The 22,214-nt window shown below is 39.5% G+C and overlaps 1 protein-coding gene across 1 annotated transcript in view; it reads left to right on the top strand.

Annotated features, from left to right (window-relative positions):
- Positions 1–17,387, top strand: part of ANKEF1 (ankyrin repeat and EF-hand domain containing 1) — a 40,106-nt gene extending 22,719 nt beyond the window's left edge. Inside the window, exons 10-11 of the mRNA XM_046679662.1 lie at positions 706–886; positions 17,321–17,387. Of these exons, the coding sequence (XP_046535618.1) occupies positions 706–864 (159 nt within the window). The 3' untranslated portion in view covers positions 865–886; positions 17,321–17,387. The remainder of the gene's footprint in view (positions 1–705; positions 887–17,320) is intronic.
- The last annotated feature ends 4,827 nt before the right edge of the window (positions 17,388–22,214 follow it).

The raw sequence follows: 22,214 nt of genomic DNA, 5'->3' as shown, positions 1-22,214 counted from the left end.
TTGTTTTAACTCCCAATATCTGATTCCCTGTCTTACTATTTCTATATTGACATTTTAATTTTCCTTAAAAGATTGAAGTCTTCTTTGGTCAATGCCATTCCCTATAGTCATTTAGTCACCAAATTCTGCAGATACTTTTTCTTGGTACTTCTCAGAGCCAACCCTTTCTCTTGGTACTCACTACCACCATCTCACTTGGGAGTTTCATGCTAATCAAGACTGAATTTACTCAGTAGCTTCCTAAAACATCTACAGTTAAAGAGTCGAGATATCTTTGGGGAGTAAGAGTGGTCTTGCCAATGCCCATCAAACCATACCGAATAAGAAACCACCAGCTCCCTCTGCTTCTACAATGAAAATAATTTTGACTTCCCCATAAGACATAAAGGTAGTAAACCCAAATGATCTACTAATTCCATTGTTTCCTTGTTTTGACATCCTAAAAATGAACAGCAGCTGTTCATTTTTAGGTCCAAGGATCATCAGAGAGATAACTGAAGAGTATTTTAGTTGTCCAAATAGTCACCATCAGAAATAATGATGTCCGTGTAATCACTGATGTCATGTAAGAGGAAAAAATAAGTTAAAATAGATTGAGAAGTATATTTGATAGTTTTAAATTAAACATATTGAAAATTGTCTGAATATGGCATGTTTATCGGCTGTCATACTCATACCTGCTCTGGATGTGGTTGCTTATTTAAGATCTGGAGTCCTGAAGCCACAACGGCAGAGTTGATCAGGAAGAGGGAGCTTCGGCGGGAGAGGTTCACTTACGAGGTAGATTTTGATGACTTCCTGATGCCCTTTCAGAAGAATATTGCAGAGAAAGCTCAAGCAATGGAAGCTGCCCTCAAGACCTAAATCACAGCAGTTGCTTCTTGGGGTAAGCATTATGAGGCCCAGAGACCAAACTTTGGAGAAAGTGGATATTTTCATCAAACCCAAAGCAATCCACAAATTAAGAATTTGTAACCAAATACTTGTTTTTGTGTTAACAACTATAAATATTCTGAGCTGTCTAGAGAAGGTGTGTTTTATTTCTCAATGAATTACATGTCATTCTGGATAAATCGTCCAGTCTTCTTTAAGAAATAGTGAAATAAACGGCATTTTGGTTATAAACGTAACATTATTGTCAAAAAATTTACAAGATGTACACCATTATGTTTGTTAAAGATATAATTGTAGTGGAAATTGATGAAAACAATTTAATATTAGGGAAGAGAAGTAGTTTTTAATCCATTAAGGAAGGAGATTGTTTCTCACACAGTATTATAAGTGATATGTGTTAGACACCTTGGGTCAAATAAATTTTGACACTTCTAGTAGATGCTGTCAGCACTCCACCCATTTCTTCTCTGCTTTGTGATTGTCACACTCTCAGGTCTGACTTCCAGACACTGGAAGGCTGCCTCCGACATTTAAACTTGTACAGGAGGACCAAAGTATGTCAGAACTAGAACTTCCTGGAAGTAGCTATCAAACAGTGACTGAACAGAGTCAGTGTATTAACAGCACAGCTCCCTCACCACTCTGGTGAGATTATTCTGAAGTGCACATTCTTACTGATGCTAGAGCTCCCCAGCAAGATTAAAATCAAGTTTATTACAGTGGTAATTTGTTTGATAACACATCCTTCATTGGCTGCCTTCCCTTTCCAGTCCTCTCACTTTTCCCTACCCCTTCTGGTCTTTATTGAGATCACTTCCCATATACCTACACATAGGAGTGGCATCAGCATCACAGCAGAGTGAGCTGCTCCATTAGTCTCTCCTCCCTAAGATACAATGAAAAGGACATTCATAAACCAACAGAGGACATTCACACAACACAATAGATGTCTGAGAGATCCACACAACCATATATCTGAAGTTGGGGGTGCTGGACACCCCAGGAGGCAGTGGAAGAAGGTAAGGGGATATCCTCTTCCTCCAGAGTGGCAGCGATATAGGGTGCAGGGCCTTGCACAGTGCCAGTGTGCAACCCCGAGAGGGGAAGGGGGAGAAGGCAGCCATCCACAGGAACACTTGCGCTCTTGGAGTTGCCTCCCACCCTGTGGGAATGCCTCACACTGAGTTATCTAAGCAATTGCAGGGGGGTCCACACCAAGCCGAGCAACCCAGGTGGGCAGACAGTGAGTGCAGGGCGGGGGGCATGTGGGATTGTGCATGCAAAAGAAAGCAACCCTCCTACCTGGTGCACCAGCTTGGCCCAGCAGTGAGAGCAGGGGAGGCCTGTGCCTATACATGTAAAGCAGTGGCAGCTAGCGGACAAATACAGACAGTCCCTGTTGGCACAGCTTCCAATGAAGAGGCACATCTGCCAGGGGTCACAGAGGGCTCGGAAAACACAGCTTCTACCTGCCCCCAGTGGTGGCAGGTGGAATCTGTTATCAGATACAAGCACTATGCAATGGCAAAAGCCACCCCATCAAATAGCATGAAGATGTATATTAACACTCCAGACCAGAAGGAAAATGACAAGTACCCAGAAATCAATCTTGAAGTTACAGAAATTTACAATCTAAATGACAGAGAATGCAAAATAGTTATCATAAAGAAACAACGAGTTACAAGAAAACTCAGAAAGGCAGTTTAATGATCTCAGGAATAAAATTAATGAACAGAGGGAATTTTTCACAAAAGAGATTGAAACTATGAAAAAATCAGAAATGTTGGAGATGAAAAATACAATGCATGAGATAAAGAAAAATCTGGAGTCCTTAAAAAGCAGAGCTGATATTGTGGAGGACAGAATCAGTAATTTAGAGGACAGATATATAGAAATGCTGCAGATGGAGGAGGAGAGCAAACTAAGACTAAAAAGAAATGAAGGAATTCTCTGAGAAATATCAAGTTCAATTAGGAAATGCAACATAAGGATGATAGGTATTCAAGAGGGAAAGGAGGAGGAAAAAGAAGCAGAAAGCTAGTTTTAAGAAATAATAGCTGAGAACTTCCCAAACCTGGAGAAGGAGCTGGAATTACGTGTAAAGGAAGCTAATAAAACTCCTGATTACATCAGTGTAAAAAGACCTTCTTCAAGGCATATATTAGTAAAACTGACAAAAGTAAATGACAAAGAAAGAAGAGCTGCAAGGCAGAAGAAAATAACTCACAAAGGAACCTCTGTGAGGCCTTCAGGGCATTTATCAGTGGGAACCTTACAGGAGATGGTGAAATGATACATTCAAAATTCTGAAAGACAAAAACTTTCAGCCAAGAATACCCTATCCAGTGAAACTATCCTTCAGATACAATGGAGAAATAAAAACTTGCCCAGATAAAAGCTGAGGGAGTTGATCACCACAAGACCCATGCTACAAAAAATGATCAAGAAAGCCCTCACACCTGAAAAAAAAGGGGGTTACAAAGCCTTGAACAAAGAGATAAATAGACAGACAAAATCATAAAATCGCAGCTCTCTATCAGAACAGGTTAGCATACACTTAATTATAACATTAAAGATAAAGGGAAAGAAAGCATCAAAAATAACTATAATCACTTGATTTTAATCACAAACTCACAACACAAAACAGAATAAGTTGTGACAATATAATTCAGACAGGAAAGAGGAAAGGGATGGAACCTACTTAGACTAAGGAAATAAGAGGATATTAGAAAAGGGACTATCTCAACTATAAGATCTTTTGTACAATCCTCATGGCAACCACTAAACAAAAAATCAGAACAGAGACACAAATGATGAATAAAGAGAAAATCATCATAGAGAAACACCAAACTGAACTGGCAGTCAGAAATATGTGGGAAGAGAAACAAGGGAAATACAGAACAACCAGAAAACAAGTGATAAAATGGCATTATTAAGCCCTCATATATCAATAATCACTCTAAAGTTAAGTGGATTGAATTCTCCAAAAGACACAGAGTGGCTGGATGGATTACAAAACAAAACCCAACAATATACTGCCTCCAGGAGACACGTCTAAGTTCTAAAAACAAACGTGGGCCCAGTGTGAAGGGATGGAAGACAATACTCCAAGCTAACAGTGAACAAAAGAAAGCATGTGCTGCTGTACTTAAGTCAGAGAAAGTAGACTTCAAGATAAAGAAGATGATAAGAGACAAAGAGGGGCAGTATATAGTGATAAAAGGGACACTCCACCAAGAGGACATAACACATTAATATCTATGCACCTAACACAGGAGCACCAAAGTACATAAAGCAACTATTAACAGACCTAAAAGGAGAAATTAACAGCAGCACAATAATAGTAGAGGACCTCAACACCCCACTTACATCAATGGACAGATCATCCAGACAGAAAGTCAACAAGGAAACAGTGGAATTAAATGAAAAACTAGACCAGATGGGCTTAATAGATATATATTAAGATATATATAGATATATATAGAATATTCCATCCAAAAACAGCAAAATACACATTCATCTCAAGTGCACATGAAACACTCTCAAAGATGTTGGGAAACATGGCAAGCTTCAACAAATTTAAGAAGATTGAAATCATATCAAGCATCTTTTTGGACCACAATGCTGTGAAACTAGAAATCAACTACAAGAAAAAAGCTGGGAAAATGGCAAATATGTGGAGACTAAGTAACATGGTACTGAACAACCAATGGATCAATGAAGAAATTAAAGGAGAAATTGAAAAATATCTGGAGACAAATGAAAACGAAAATACACTATACCAATTTATGGGATGCAGCAAAAGTGGTCCTAAAAGGGAAATTCATAGCAGTACAGGCCCACCTTTACAAACAACAAAAATCTCAAATACGTAATCTTAAACTGTACTTAACAGAATTAGAAAAAGAAGAATAAACAAAGCCCAAAGTCAGCAGAAGGAGAGAAGTAATAAAAATTAGTGCAGAAATAAATGAAATAGAAACCAAAAACAGTAGAAAGGATCAAAGAAACTAAGAGCTGGTTCTTTGAGAAGATATACAACATTGACCAACACTTACCCAGACTCACTAAGAAAAAAAGAGAGACAGATCAAATAAATAAAATTAGAAATGAAAGAGGAGAAATTATAAAGAATACCCCAGAAATATAAAGGATTATAAGAGAGTGATATGAAAAACTAAATGCCAACAAATTGGACAATCCAGAAGAAACGGATAAATTCTTAGATTCTTTTTTTTTTCCTTCTTCTTCTTCTTCTTCTCCCCAAAGGCCCCAGTACAGTTGTATATTCTAGTTTTAGGTCCTTCTGGTTGTGCCATGTGGGATGCCACCTCAGCATGGCTTGATGAGCAGTGCCATGTCCACACCCAGGACCTGAACTGGTGAAACCCTGGACCACCAAAGCAGAGTGCGCAAACTTAACCACTTGGCCAAGGGGCCAGCCCCAATTCTTAGACTCTTACAACCTCCCAAAACTGAATCAAGAAGAAATAGACAATCTGAATAGATGAATCACAAGTAAAGTGATTGAAACTGTAATCAAAAACTTCCCAAAAAACAAAAATCCAGCGCCACATGGCTTCTCTGGAGAATTCTACCAAACATTCAAAGAAGATTTAACAGCTATCCTCAAACTATTCTAAAAAATTCAAGATGGAACACTTCCTGACTCATTCTATGGGTTACCCTGATCCCAAAGCCAGACAAGGACAACACAAAGAAGGAAAATTATAAGCCAATATTGCTGATGAACATAGATGCAAAAATGCTCAATAAAATATTGGCAAACTGAATACAGCAATATATTAAAAGGCTCATATACCGTGTTCAAGTAAGATTTATACCAGGGACATAGGGATGGTTCAACATCTGCAAATCAATCAATGTGATACACCACATTAACAAAATGAGGGATAAAACCCACATGATCATCTCAATAGATGCAGAGAAACTATTTGACAAGATCCAACATCCATTTATGATAAAAACTCTCAATAAAATGGGTATAGAAGGAAACTACCTCAACATAATAAAGGCCATATGTGACAAACCCACAGCCAACATCATACTCGATATGGAAAAACTGAAAGCCATCCCTCTGAGGACAGGAACAACACAAGTGTGCCCACTCTTGCCACTCCTATTCAACATAGTACTGGAGGTTTTGGCCAGAGCAATAAGGCAAGAAAAAGAAATAAAATTTATCCAAATTGGCAAGGAAGGAGTGAAACTCTTGCTGTTTTCAGACATGATTCTATATACAGAAAACCCTGAAGAATCCATCAGAAAACTGTTAGAAATAATGAACAGCTACAGCAAAGTTGCAGGGTACAAAATCTACTTACAAAAATCTGTTGCATTTCTACACTCTAATAATGAACTAACAGAAAGAGAACTCAAGAATAGGATCCCATTTACTATTGCAACAAAAAGAATAAAATATCTAGGAATAAATTTAACCAAGGAGGTGAAATACCTATACAATGAAAACTATAAGACATTATTGAAAGAAATCGATGATGACATAAATAGAATGATATTCCACGCACATGAATTGGAAGAATAAACATAGTTAAAGTGTCCGTACTACCTATAGCACTCTACAGATTCAACACAATCCCAATCAGAATCCCAATGACATTCTTCATGGAAATAGGACAAAGAATCCTAAAATTCATGTGGGGCAATAACAGATCCTGAACAGCTAAAGCAATCCTGAGAAGAAAGAACAAAGCTGGAGGCATCACAATCCCTGACTTCAAAATATACTACAAAGCCATAGTAACCAAAACAGCATGGAACTGGTACAAACAGGCACACAGATCAATGGAACAGAATTGAAAGCCCAGAAATAAAACCACACACCTACAGACAGTTAATCTTTGACAAAGGAGCCAAGAACATACAATGGAGAAAAAAAGCTCTCTTCAATAAATGGTGTTTGGAAAACTGGACAGCCACATGCAAAAGAATGAAAGTAGACAATTATCTTTCACCATACACAAAAATTAACTCAAAATGGATTAAAGACTTGAAGGTAAGACGTGAAACCATAAAACTCTTAGAAGAAAATATAGGCAATATACTCTGACATCAGTCTTAGAAGCATAATTTCAAATACCATGTCTATTTGGGCAAGGGAAACAAAAGAAAAAATAAACAAATGGGACTTCGTCAGACTAAAGAGCTTCTACAAGGCAAAGGAAACAAGGAACAAAATGAAGACAACCCACCAACTTGGAGAAAACATTTGCAAGTCATATATCCAACAAAGGGTTAATCTCCAAAATATATAATGAACTCACACAGCTCAACAACAAAATAACATACAACCGATCAAAAAATGAGCAGAGGATATGAACAGATATTTTTCCAAAGAAGATATTCAGATGGCCAATAGGCACATGAACAGATGTTCAACATCACCAATCGTCAGGGAAATGCAAATCAAAACTACAATGAGATATCACCTTACTCCCGTTTGAATGGCTATAATCATCAAATACTTACACCTAAATCCTTGTCTCAAGATGGCTTCTGGATGGACCCAAACTAGGACAATATTTATGCTATTAGTTATGATTCTGAGTTCCCTAGCAAAAATGTTAAAAGTGCATTCCCTCGTCTTCTGTTTACTACAAAATAAACATTTCCTCAGCAAGAAGGATTTGCCCCAGGGTTTTGTGCAACGGAGAAGCAGTTTGAATGGTATTCATCCACTAGCTGATACTTTGGACAGAACTTCCAGATGCCAGAAAAAAATATATATAATAGAAAATGACTAGGTATCATATGTGGCTTTTCCTTAAGGCAAATATGTATGAGGAAAGGGAGAAGCGGGGATTTAAGAGACCCACCATGAAACCTTACAAATGTCCATTGGAATTTGAGCCTGAGGCCTGACTCATGCTTGGAAAAGAGGTATATCAGGGTTCTACCAGAGACATAGAACCAGAAGCATAGTTAGATAGGTGATAGATAGATAGATAGATATAGGTAGGTAGGTAGATAGATAAAGAGCTTTATTGCTAAGAGTTGTCTTATGTGACTGCAGGAGCTGGCCCGGCAGGCTCTCAGGATGGGCAGGCTGGAAATTCTTGGGCGAGAACTACCCCTGCAGTTCACAAGGGGAATTTCTTCTTCCTCTGGGAAACCTCAGTTCTGCTCTTAAGGCCTTTCAACTGATGGGATCAAAGCTACCCAGATTATTGAGGATAGTCTCCTTTACATAAAGTCAACTAATTGTAGATGTTAATTGCATCTGCACAATTCCTTCACAGCAACACCTACAACTAGTGTTTGACTGAGTAATTGGGTTCTATAACCCAGCCAAACTAAGACATAAAACTGACCATTGCTGGAGGTGTGCTGTTGAGTTAAAAGCTAGTGGAGGCATCACCCACACCAGGAAATGGAGTGAGTGCTGGGCAGGAACTCCGAAAATATCCACAAAAGCCCCATTGACAGAGTCCACTTTAGAATCTGCCTTGCCAGGAGGCACTAACTTCAGATTACAACGCCGTCAGCCATATGTGATGAAAGGGGTCTCCTTTAACTCCCTCCCTCCCCTTCCACCATCGGATGGGCGAGGGCCTTTCACAGTAGCTGGGAGTTAGGGAGGAGGCTGAATGAGTGAAAGAAGCAGCACCAGGGCCCACCTGCCCCTGAGGCAGGCTTGAGCTCTGGTTGCTTACAGGTTTTGTAATATAAAGCCTGGAGATTGGCTGGTAGAACTAAATTTTCTCTGTTTTATGAGGTTTTCTGGTCTGTTTTCTCATTTTGAAATTTTGACTTAATATCAGGTTTACAGAAAAGTTGTAAGAACTTTACAAAGAATTCCTGTGTATTCTTCACCCAAATTACCTACATGTTACCCGTTTACCACATCGCTTTCTCTCTTTCACTCTCTATGTATACATACGTGTGTGTGTGATTTTTTCTGAACTATTTGAGAGTCAGTTGAAGACATGGATGTTCTTACCCATATATACTTCAATATATATTTCCAAAAAACAAGGGCATTCTTTTACACAACCGTATTATAATTGTCAACATTAGGAAATTAATATTTGAATTAACTATCAGATCTACATATCTTATTTGTCCCCATAACAGCCTTTATAGCAAAAGAAATCCCACATCATGGGCTGCATTCAGTTGTCACATCTCCTTGGTCTGGTTTAGCTTAGGACAGTTCCTCAATCTATCTTTGTTTTTTGATGGCATTGGCATATTAGAAGACTACAGGCCAGTTATTTTGTAAAGTGTCCCTCAATTTTGATTTGTCTTATATTTCCTCAAGAATAGATTCGGATGATGCCTTTTAGGCAGGAATTCCACGGATGTGATATTATAGAATATCACATCAGGAAGCGCGTGATGTTGATGTATGATGTAATCGTTGTAAACTTTAATCTCTTGGTTAAAGTCGTTTCTACCTGGTTTCTCCTCTGTAAAGTTATTATTTTTTCTTTTGTAATTAATAAGTATCTAATGGATAGATCCCTTGAAAGTATGTAAATTTCCTGTTAGTCCCATAACTTTCGCCCATGAATTTCAGCATTTGTGGATGATTCTTGCCTGAAATAATTATTACAGTGATGATTGCCATAAGACGACTTTCTAATTTCATCATTCTTTCTACATTTCTTAGTTGACTTTTTACGGCAGGGCAGAGCTTTCTCTTCTTCCCCATTAATTTATGTATGTAAATCAGCATAGACTCATGCATTCCTTTTTCATTTAATGAGTAAAATTCCTTTACTAGAAGTATTTATTTTGGTGCTCAAATTGTCTCAGATTTGGCCAATGGAAGCTCCTTCAAGCTGGCTCCTGAGACTAGGACATTTTGTTCCCTAAAATAATTAGAGAAAACTTTATTTCTTGAATGTGAGGGAAAATGCCTATCCATGGTTTCATTCAGGAACAAGGAAAATGAGTCTGTAACAGCAGATTTTCAGAGGCTATCATTTTCTGCTATATTCATCCTACTGAATGCTACTTTCTCAATGCCAGTTTCATTTATAGGGGTGTTCTGTGATCACCTTCAGCTATTTGTGAACATAAACTGAGAGAAAGTGTTAGTGTCAAGTCCTATTAATTCTCTTTCTCCATATATGAAGTGTTTATACTCATTTGAATGGCTCAATAACATGTTTGAATGGGAATTGTGTGAGGGGATGTTTGAGTGACTAAGTTTATTTCAAGTTTGACATTAAACCCAAACAGAGCAAAGCCAAAGTTCTTTCATGGCCCCTATAAGGTCTCCGTGCTATTTAAAGAGTGGTCCATGGGCCAGCAGCATCAGCATCACATGGGAGCTTGGTCCCACTCCCCCCAAAAATTGCAGTACAAAATTCTATATAAGCATAAGGAAAATTTTCTAGAGGAAATTTTGCCAGCATAAAAAGACAATCTGTCAAAGTTACATAAAAAATCTATTTAATATGTATGGTAATCTCAGACTTGTAAATATGCAACACATATAAATAGTAACTTTCTGGGTTTTAGAATTATGAATTGATTTTTATTCTCTTATTTTGGCTTACCTATATTTTCTAGTTTTCTTTTATACAATGAACATGTATTACTTTGGAATAAACAACAAAATTATTTTTTTGAAAAAAAATACAAGTTGACCTAGAAGTCCAGAATATCAAACTGGTTTTACCAGTATTTGCCTCTTTTATTCCTTTATGTATAGGGACTTAATTAAGATTATTTCAGAAGGAGACACTGAGCCAAGAATTCAAGAGCAAGGGATTTGTTAAGGAAATGCTCCCCAGGGGAAACCAGTTGGGGCGAGGGGGTGAAGCAGGACAGGCAAGTGGGGGTGAGCTTTCTGATGAAGGCCCAGCTTAAGTCTAACCTGTGGGGAGATGCAAAGCATAGGCTAATGTGCCGGGCTTCTGGATTCCTGCATCCCTTAATAGTTACAGACTAGACGGTACTGGAAAGGCTATTGCAGTGCTCAAAGGCAATTCAGTGAATTGAATTGGCGGGTCATGGGGGTGCTATTGGCTGGAAAGTATGCAGGAGCTGGGGGTGGGTTCATAGTACGGGAAAAGGGGCACCAACAGTGTGTGCTACAGAAAAGTATCAATAGGAGCTTAACTTTAGAAGGAAATAGTCTCTCTATATAAGTCCTTATCTTTAAATTAACACTGTGGTGAATTGGTTAAGAGTGTGGTTTCTGTAGTCATCGCATCTGGATTTGAATTCTCACTCTGCCATTTACTAGGTACCTGTCTATGGATCAAGTTACAAATTGTCTCTGAATCTCAATTTCATCATCTATAAATTAGGGGTAATAATATTCCCCAAAATAAACTATAGTGAGAATCAATTGAAGTAATATGTGCAAGGATTCTAGTTTTGTGTATATGCAGAGTTGGTGCTCAATAAGTGATGTGTTTTTAACCTTCTTTCAGTCTCAAGCTGCAGGGTAAGCCAAAAGAAGGCACAGGGCTGGGGACCCAGACCTAAACAATCAGAGGGGGAAAGGCTTGTTGAAGCAGATTCACTCTCAGACTGTCAGCTGAAGCGACTCAAGCATGTAGACATTTTCTTTATCTAGTTTCTGATAATTAGAGAAAGATGAACAATAGCCCTTTGCTATGGAATAGTTACTAATTCCAGTCGTAGTAATTTTAGTGGATAGTAGCCCAAATGTTTACTTTTTTTGGTTTGTCTCCAGAGCCTAACCAATTTGTTTTAGAGTCTAAATAGTTTGGTAATTACAACAGTGCCTTAGGTCAAGCTCCCCAGAAATTGAGCCTGAGATGGGGGCTCTTGGGGAAGTGCTTTACTGAGGGAGTGCTCCCAGGAGAAAGGGCATGAGGAAAGCAGGAAACAACAGGGAGAGGGCCTAAGGAAGAGAAAGTTAGCCTCAACCTGGTTCAATGAGGAGCTGTGGAGGATGAACTCTACCACAAGGTTGTCCTGCCCAGAGGGAAGGAGGCTGGCTGGTACCCTGCATCAGTTAGTCATTGGTCAGCTCCTTGTGGGGACAGAAACCTCACAGAGCAAGGTGGTTCCAATCAGCCAAAGGCAATCTTCCGGAGAAGAGGGAAGCTCTAGCCAGAAGCAACCGTCAACCACAGCAGCTGAGCAATGGGGCACCAACCGGTAAAGGGAATCTGGGCAGGGCACTGATAGCAACTGCTACAGATGACAGCTTTGGGGTACATAGTTTGGGTGCAAAGTTTTGGATGGTGACTTCTTGAGGATCATCTTGTATAACAAGCTTTCTCTTTAAAAAAGCGTTAACTTTTATCAACTTCCAAACTTGTCTAAATCATTCTTAAGAGTAAAGAATGAGCAAGAACAGCAATGAGAATCCATTCAGCAGCTACTTAAAAGGAGAAAGCAATTCACAAATCTTGTTGGCAGTTTCTGTTTCTTCAAACTGGAGTTGAGCATTATCAATCACTGAAAATGATAAACATGAGAGACAGAAGGCTGCATTCTACCGCACGCTCAGGATAAAGTCACGTCTAATTATGTGCAAATGAATCTGCCCCACTGCATTTGGTTTAGCAATTTTTCTTGAGTTCACAATTTAGCAAATTCACAATGTACCCGTGAAGGTACCCAAGGGAACCAGCCTGCCTGTAGTTTGTTTCTGAAGAGGGTGGCATGAAAAGAGAGGAAGAGGGGAATTCAGACGCTTTCTACCCTTAGGGAGATATTTGAAGTAAATAGTCATCTGAACTGTGTTATTATTTTCTAAATATTTGTACAGGGTATATATTTTTTTTTTCCTGGATTTGTGTTTCTTTAACAATGGGTCCTGCGGGAAATTTACCAACGAAGGTAGAAGAGGCGTTTGTGCCGATGGAATAAGTTCACATTAACATTCTTAGATCCTTAGGTAATTGTTACTACATCATGAATTTTATCCAGGCAATAAGAAAGAACTGGATATTCTGTTAACATTCTGGAACTCACTGGAGATCTTTTATCCTAGATAAATAGTTGAGTTTTGTGGGGGGTGTATGTATATATGTGTTTTATTCAGGATTAATAGTGATGGTCTTTCCCTTTTATCTTCAGTAAATAAGACTTTAAAGAAGAACTAATACACAAAAGATGATTTGATTTCCATAGGTTTAGTGACTTTTTGTAAGATGATTTGAAATATCCATATATTTCTCTAAACATGGGAGATTATGATGTTCTTTGTTGTTGGGACATGCAGGCTCCAGAGTGATGCTCCCCTCCTAAGGAAGTTGGAAGTAAGAGAAGTAAGTATTCCCTCATAAAAATTAACTAATGAAATAAACACGGAAAGAAAGAAATGAACAATAGACAAAGTATTACTGATAAGCCTGAAGGGATCCCAAACTAAAGCAACATACTGCATAGCTAAAGAAAGCGTCAACCAGAAGGAGGATTGATCAGCAGCAGAACTGTCACTAAATAGAGCAGCCAGGCTGACTGTGTCGTTCCAGATTCGGCCCCAAGTAGGGACCTCTGGTCTATGCAACACATGCGCCTCTGTTATAGATCTAGACCTTTCAAGGCGGGTACCACTGGAATTCTGAACCAACAAGCAATGCTTGTTCTGCACACAATTTGGTTTTCCTCATTAATTCACATCTGTTTATTGAGCACTGATAGTGACAATCCTGGGGCTGTTCCTTGCTCTTCCTCTGCAGTGCATCACTGGAGACTGTGCCATACAGACTATCTTTCTCGGGTTTCTGCATCATCTGGCTTCCAGCTGGATCCAGACAATGGCAGATGCTGGTAAGATGAGAGGAAAGGAAAGAGTAGAGAAGCCAGGGTAGGTCTCCTTTTCCCTCTTTGCCTTGGGCCGCATCCCAGGCAACAGGTGTGTCTGTCTCCCTGACGGCTTCTGTTCCCATCTGACCATCCTGCTGTGGTTCCAGATTTCACCAAGTGACCCTGGTCCCTGAGCTTTACTGGCACCACCTCCTCCCCAGTCCCTCAAGCCTAGGGATGGCACCAGCTTCCTTTTGTTAATATCTGGGCTGCCTTTCCGTACTCTGATTGGTTCCTCAGTTTCTTCTATCACCTGTGCCACCAAATCCTTGCATTAACTTCAGTTCTGTAAGAACTCAGAGTGGTTTCTGTTTCCCTGGTTGATTCTGATTTACCATGTATGAAGCACTATAGTAATTCAGGAGAAAATGAAATGCAAAATTAGGCATAGCCCTTGCCCTCATGAGCTTATAGTTTGGTAGGAGAGACATATTTGAATAGAATAATCACAAAATACATATGTGACAATTACACAAGGGTGAATAATTGAAGATTATCACAAGATTCCCAAGATTCCACAGGGTATACTCACGTAAGGTTTTAATACAGGTAAGGGATGCGATACTGCAGGAGAGAGCACGGGCAATCATATTTGGGTCCAAGACTTCTAGGCATAACCTCCCAGGGTCCTTTGTAGTTACTCAGGACAGGTCACACTTTATCTGCAGATGATGCACTATCAAGATAACCATAAACCCAGGCACACATTTATTGAGGGGTCTTTTATACCCACCGGGATCTTATAAAAACCCAGGCTGTATAACATGTTAAACAAAGTACAAACTATCAATCTACAGATCCCTAAAAAGTCTAGACAAGCTAATACAGGTTGTCTCCAGGGGAATTTTTAACTTTAAATAGCACATTATAAAGTCTTGGCTGGTACATTTCATCCTTATCTTGGCAGACTTCTAGGTATCCCAGGAGATAAGCATAGTGCTACCACAGTATAGCTGCAAGGTAACCGTGTCCTTACGTGACGTGTGAACTTACAATATGCGCCATGGAATCAAGGAAATTCACGCTAATGAAATGGCTTTTAGCTGAGATCTGAAGGATGAGTAAGGAATTAAGTTGGCCCTGATGGAAGGGAAGAGTCTGGTGGAAGGAACAGCATTTTGAAGGGCAGATCCATTCCAAGAAAAGAAATAAAGGCAGTGTGATGAGAACATCCATAGAAACTGGGCAGAGGAAGAGGCCAAAGCCAGATCCACTGAGGCCCCAACCAAGGTTTTTACTGGACCAAGGGGAAGAATAAACTTAGGATTCTAGCAGGCTGCAAGTCTAGAGCTGCTGGTAGACATCTCGCTCCCTTGTGAGGACATCCTGGCTGAGGTCGGAGCTCACACAGATGAAAGCAGACGTGAGAGAGCAAGGGAGCTGGAGGATGAGAGTGCCAGCAAGCGCAGGGGAGAGAGCCACAGTGCTCCAGTCCTGCATCCAGTCATGCTCATTCCACCTTTTGAAATTCTAAGCTTTATGAGCCATTATATTCTCTGTTTATTAAGTTGGTTTGTGTGGAGAGTCCTAATACAAAAAGGACTGCCCTTCAAAGAATATGGAGAAGCACCAAGAACCGTGGCGTTACCAAGGAAATTCCTCGGGCGAGGGAGGAATCAGTAGAGTCAAATGGAAATCAACCACGTGCCCAATTCCATGTGGTTGCCTTACAAATCCCTCCAGGGACTTTCCTGCTGCATTGAAAATGTACCACAATCTAAACTTAAATCATTTTAAAATTAGTCATGGAATGTGACTAAAAGTCATGTATGTATTTTCTCAGTGCCTAGTCACATGTAGAGAGAAGTTTACTCTTAGGCTAATTCATCCCTGACAGTTATTCTCCTGAGTTCCTGCATCTGTTCTTCAGTGTTCCCTTCTTTCTTTCTGCTGGACTGTATTAGCTTTCCCTTTTGCCACTCATAACAGCTATTTGTATGAAGCAAATCTTTCTCTAAATGGCTGCTTCTCATCAGCACCCACTGGTAGAAGGGCTCCCTGACGCCCCTGCTCCCCTGAGTCTCAGCTCCACTCCAGGCCCCAAAATGCATAAAAACTGTCGATCATTCTGAAGAAGTAAAGGGATTGCAAATAAGCAAGGAGCAAGTCATCTCAAAAACTCTTTGCAAATGACTTTGCAAGAGTTTTTCTTTTTTGGAGGTGGAGTGGGAGGCGGAAGTGGCAGAATAAAAACACTATATTCCTAGACCACACATCAGCAGATAAATGTGTTCTGCAGCAAGGAAATTACCCTCGTAGTGCTAACTTCTAAATCTGCTACATGTTTTTTGATGCAAATGAGAGCACATTGCCTTACATTTTCCTGGTCAGGGACCCACACAATTGCGGTAGCATGAACTGATTGACAATAAAATCCTTTCCATTACTTAACAAAGCCTTTGGCTTTGCTTCATTTGATATGTGTGAGTAGGAATGCACACAAAAAAACAAGAACAGATGATGTTATCTAAGCCATTTGGTAAGAAACGTCTGACAAAAAAAATGTAAAATGTACTTATCGATTCAAACGCAGTAATTGGCTTGGTGGTTTTCTATAACATCGTTTCTACTTATAGAAATCATCTTGAATATTGCGAATGTTCTTAAATCTTTTATACCTCACTCTAAAAATCAATAGTCTAAAAAGGCTAATCTTTATCAGGCTTCTGGGGAAAAAATTACCAGAAGAGAGGGAGAAATGTTTTTATTTTTATCTAAACTTTCCTGGTTGTTTCTGCTTTTCCTAACTCTATTTTCTCACCTCTAGCATTAGAATTGTTGGCAAAGCTTCAAAGAAGAGAAAAATAAACTGAAATTTGGGATGCTCAACTGAAATCATCACTTAAAGATCACCAGTCATTCATTCATTCGTTTTATTCGATAAATATCAAGGGTCTACTACTTTGCCGTCAGCATCCTGGGCACTAGGTGTAGAATGCTGAACAAAGCACAGTCATGCTCCCTGGGCTCTTGCCACCATAGGGGGGACAGTAATTAAATCAACCCAAAGTATCATTATACAACGTGACAAATGTTATAATGGAAAAGTACCGGGTGAAGTTTTAGGTTGGGAGGCAGGGAGGGCATCTCTGAGGAAGTATCTAATCTGAGACCTAAGAATGAATAGAAGCTGCCAGATTGGGAGGAGAGAGAGGGAAGCAATCTATACCCAAAGAAGCACCTCAAAGGCTCTGAAGTGAGAAGGAGCCTGGCTTGGTGAGGAGCATGCTCAGAGGAAGACCAGAATGGCTTGAACAAAGATGGGGCAAGGGGGAGATTGCTGAGGATGAGGTTGAAAGGGAGGCTGGGGCCAGATTTTGAGGACCTTGCAAAGAAGGTTAAGGAGTGTGACTCTCCTTTTAAATTCATATAACGGCAGTCAAAGGATTTAAGCTGACAAATGGTATGATCCAATTCTCTTTATTAAAAGATCATTCTGCTTGCTTTGTGGAAATGGCTGAAATGAGGACAAAGTTAGAAGTGAAGTTATCACTTGGGATATTGTAATATTCTGGGTAAGAAATGATCGTGGCATAGTTTAAGGTGTTGGCTGTTGTGTTACCCAGTCTCCGGATTGGACCCAATGATCATCTCCTCCTGGTTTTCACATCCTGGTGTATTTCCCTTGATTCTTAAACAGGGCTGATCTGTGTAACCCACAAGCTCATACAAAAATGGTGGTGAGTGACTTCCAAAAGCATGCCAAAAGGGACATTGCAGCCTCCTGTTTGCTGTCTCATCGATTACTCACTTTGGGGGTATCCAGCTACCATGTCCTGAGGACACTCATGCAGCCCTATGGAGAGTTCCCTATGGGGAGAAACTGAAGCTTCCCACCAACAACCAGCACAAACTCCTCCGCTGTGTGAGTGACCTGCCACTGGAAGCAGATCTGCCAGCATTAGTCAAGCTTCCAGATGACTGCAGCCCTGGCCAACATCTCATGCGACCTCATGAAAGACCCTGGCCAGGATCATCCAGCTAAGCCACTCCCATATTCTTGACCCACACAAACTGTACAAGATATAAAACGTTCATTGTTGCTTTAAGGCACTAAGTTTCAGGACAATGTGTGATGCAACAAGAAATGAGTAATTTAGTTGTGGTGACATAGAGAAGGGAGCGGATTTGAAATATATTTGGAGGTAGACTAAATGAGACACGATGAAGGCCTGGATTTGTTGGTGAGGTTTTGGGAGGCAGCATTGAGAATATCTCAGATTTCTGGCTTGTGTGACTGGAGAGATTGCATTATGTAGAGTAAAGAGAGTAAAGAATGCATGAAAAAGGAACACATCTGAGGTCAAGAGTCTGGTTCTGGAAATATTTAAGGACACCTGTGAAACAGTCAAGTGGATAAACAGGCTCAAAAAAGAAATCTGGACTATTGATATAAATTTGGGAGCTTTTGGCTTAATGACAGTATTTGGAATCATAAGAATAAATTATATCAACTAGATTAAGACGGTAATTCTGCTTTAAGAGCTGAAGTCTGAAGGTTCCCATAACATGGAAATCTAGAAGAAGAGAACCTGGCACATAAGAATGAGAAAAAAAAAGTGGTTATAGGAGTTGGAAGAAAAAAGGAAAACAGAAGAGTATGGAGTCATGGAAGCCAAGATAATAGTTTCTCACGAAGGGAGAAGAAGCCAATGTTGAAAGTTGCTATGAAGTTTAGTACAGTATTCCCTGAAAAGGAACCAGTGCAGTCACTCCTGATGTTGGCTACATTTTGGAATCAACTGGGGAATGTTAAAAAAAGAAAACCACACAGATGCCTGTCCTCCACCCTAAAGATGCTGCTTTAATTGGGCTTGGATATGGACTGGGTGTCTGGATTTCAAAAGCTTTTCAGGGCATTCTTATGTAAAAGTTGGGAACCAGTAATCTGTTGGATTTGGTGACGTGGCAGTGCTTGTGGGCCTTGGCAAAACTGTGGGCCAGAAGCCAAATTTGGTAGGTTGAAGAATCAAATCTATTACAATATATCTTCCTTTGTTCTTTCTGATAGATCAGTGTTACAGCCCTCCCATGTTCCCAATCTAATAAATTGAATAAATTGAACTTTTAATAAATCGAACTTCTTAGTAATAACCTTGTCTTAGGACACTTTTGAACTATTTCCTAGGTCTGTGGTTCTCAACATAGGCTACTATTCGAACCATCTGAAGATCTTCATAAAATATTCATGGCCCATTCCAGGGTGAAGAGCACTTCCTGGGCAGTATGTAGAGGCAATGTAAATTTGTTCTTTACTTGGTGCTGATTTTTCAGGACCTATGAGCAAGTGCTAAAGATTACAAGATGTCAAATGCTAAAATGGAAATGATAGGAAGGAGCTTCCATTGGCTGAATGCTCAATGGAAGTGCAAAATTTGTAGACTGCTCAAGACTTTACCTATGATATGTTCCCCTCCAATACCTACATATAAGGAGTGAAATACTATTGAGGATAGAAATTGGATGATGTGTATGACATTTGCCCCCTAGGAGAAAAGACTTTTTTTTTTTAGAGATTTTATTGTTTTCCTTTTTCTCCCCAAAGCCCCCCAATACATAGTTGTATATTCTTCGTTGTGGGTCCTTCTAGTTGTGGCATGGGGGACGCTGCCTCAGCGTGGTTTGATGAGTGCCATGTCCGCGGCCAGGATTCAAACCAACGAAACACTGGGCCGCCTGCAGCGCGGAGCGCGCAAACTTAACCACTCAGCCACGGGGCCAGCCCCAAGACTTTTTTAAACTAATGCATTGCACAACTCTAGGAGGTACCATTACCACAGAATACTATGTGAACAGTGCCCCCTGGAGTTATGTGATGCAATAGCCTTGTCTATAATTTACCTTAATGAAAAATACACACCACTGAGGCAGATTGGATCCATAGTATGGCCTCTTCCTGAGGGTTATTCGGCTTCACATTGCTAACAACCTCTTCCAAGTGATAGCAAATCACATTGCTCTTTATCTTCAATAAGTTACCCAAGAACTCCAAGGGTCATAACAATTTCACGAGGAACTTGGCTCTAGTAACAAAAGTCAGTATTTTTAGTCTCTAGCTTTTGAGGTAGGCAGCTGGAAGTATAGCCAAAGGATTTCAGTGTTCACAAAAGTGAGACCGAGGGATACTTGCAAATCTCTGTTCTACTTCTAAAATTCCTGTATTTTTCTAGGTGACATAGAATTGGTAGGCTCAGAATTTGCTGTAAAATCATTGTTTAGGGGCCAACCCTGTGGCATAGTGGTTAAGTTTGGCGTGCTCTGCTTCGGTGGCCTGAGTTTGCAGGTTCAGATCCTGGGTGTGGACCTACACCACTTGTCAGCCATGCTGTGGAGGTAACCTATGTATCAAGTGGAGGAAGATTGGCACAGATCTTAGCTCAGGGCTAATCTTCCTCAAACAAAGAAAAGAGGAGGATTAGTAGTGATTCGTACTATTCACCAAATACTTTCTGTTCCCCTCACTCCCTGCTCTGCCCCCTTGTGGCAGGGAGGTGCCAGGTGACTATTCTGAGCAATGAGTGGTGAGCAGAAGTGATGTTTGCTATTTCCGGCTGGAGCTTTGTTCAAATTGCAGCTGTGAGACTCTCTGAGCTCTGCTTCCCTCTGCTCCGGGCTTCTCTATCAGCCTAGGAGATATGGAGCAGGATCCAGAGCTGCCTGTCCATGGAGATGGTGGACAATAAGCAACTGAGATTACAGGTTGTTGACTACCCTGACTAATAGACTTGCTTCATAGGTTTGTGGTGAGTGCTCAATCGGATAATATATACTGGCAATTGTTCTGTTTATTATCTGTCACACTATAAAGTGCTAAATACACATGCGTTTCCATCTTTCAGGTAAGCATTATTGGACTTCTATGTCCAAGTACTAGCATTTGTGTAATTTCCAGGATTTAATTTTCAGCCCCAATATTGACTGATCCAAGTTACCTTTAGAAGTATCTACTCTGACATTTAATTTTATATGAAAATTATTGATCATCAAGTTTGTAAATCACATTTTCAGCTCATGAAAATTGATGATATGCAAGAACCTGTAAGAACTTAACATTACTTGGCTCACAAAAGTAAACTCATAATGGCTAAAGACTAATAACTAATCTCCTTTTCAATAAATAACCATAAGCAACTGATTTATTCAGCTCTTGCCAAATACAACCGAGGGAAATCTTCACTGTTTGATAAATATTGAAAGAGTGTTTAGTTTTAACTTGCAATAAATGCAAATCATATGTGCTTAGAGAAGACAATCAAAAGAAATAATATTCTAAAATAATGTTGATTCCTTACTTTCTCTCACTGCCATTTTTTTCAAACATTTATGCTCTACTTATAAATATGCACCTGTATATATTATGACTAAACCTATTTTTACTGCTTCACAGTAAATCTTTTGCTGAATATACGGGATCATAATCTCCGGTGTGTTATATACTAAGGGAAAATAGATTTGGCAACAGAAATAGAGAGTTACATTCCATGAAAAGCCAACTTTATAATTCCATTAAAAACCAACTTTATAATTCATAACTGGACTTAAATTCTCTCCCAGCACAGTGATACACTTAACTTCCAAAAGGTCTAAAACAAATTTTCCAGTTTTATAACTTCCAGAGTCATATTTTTCTCTATTTTAAGAGATAGATTCCAATATTTATATTGTTTTCCATGGATTCTGAAAACAATAGGTAAATGGCTTGACAATAAGTATGATTTGATTAAATTCAGTAGTCTCTTGACAGGAGATGGCTTTATTATTTGACTATTCAAATTATTAATCACGTTTTTATTTAATTTTTAAATACTTAAAAAAAGTTTTCTTTTTTTTTTTCTTTTTTGAGGAAGATTAGCCCTGAGCTAACATCTGCTGTCAATCCTCCTCTTTTTGCTGAGGACGACTGGTCCTGAACTAAATCCATGCCCATCTTCCTCTACTTTTTTATATGTGAGATGCCTGTCACAGCATGGCTTGACAAGAGGTGTGTAGGTCCATACCTGGGATCCGAACAGGCAAATCCCTGGCTGCCGAAGCAGAACGTGCAAACTTAACCGCTGCGCCATGGGGCTGGCCCATAAGTAAATATTTTCTTAAATAGGAATACATAATCATACAAAATATGCAAATTAGAAGGAAGAAAAAAATCACCCTTTATTCCAACCCTAGAAAAACCCACTGTTAATCCTCTGAGGACTTTGTCTCAGTCTTTTTGTACACATTTGCCATAAAGATAAATGCAAATACAAAATAATATATACTGTTTTTTAACCTTCATTCCTGATTATAAATGTAACCTATATGGTTCCTTACAGAGAATTTTAAAAACAGAAAAATTATTAAGAGAAAAACATAATCGAGGGCAAACCACCAGAGATCACTGTTATTCGTGTTTTAGTGCTTCCACTAAAGGCAACCATTAGTTACTCCAGAGTTCACTCAAAGGGTGTTGTCTGTAGAATGGTCCTCAGCAGCACAATTACATTTTCCAATGCCGAATATTTATTCATCTCTGAGTTAGAACACCTGCAGTCAGC

This window comes from Equus quagga, chromosome 12 (assembly GCF_021613505.1).
Source record: "Equus quagga isolate Etosha38 chromosome 12, UCLA_HA_Equagga_1.0, whole genome shotgun sequence".
Taxonomy (NCBI): Eukaryota; Metazoa; Chordata; class Mammalia; order Perissodactyla; family Equidae; genus Equus; species Equus quagga.
This window is presented reverse-complemented; position numbering and strand designations above follow the sequence as displayed.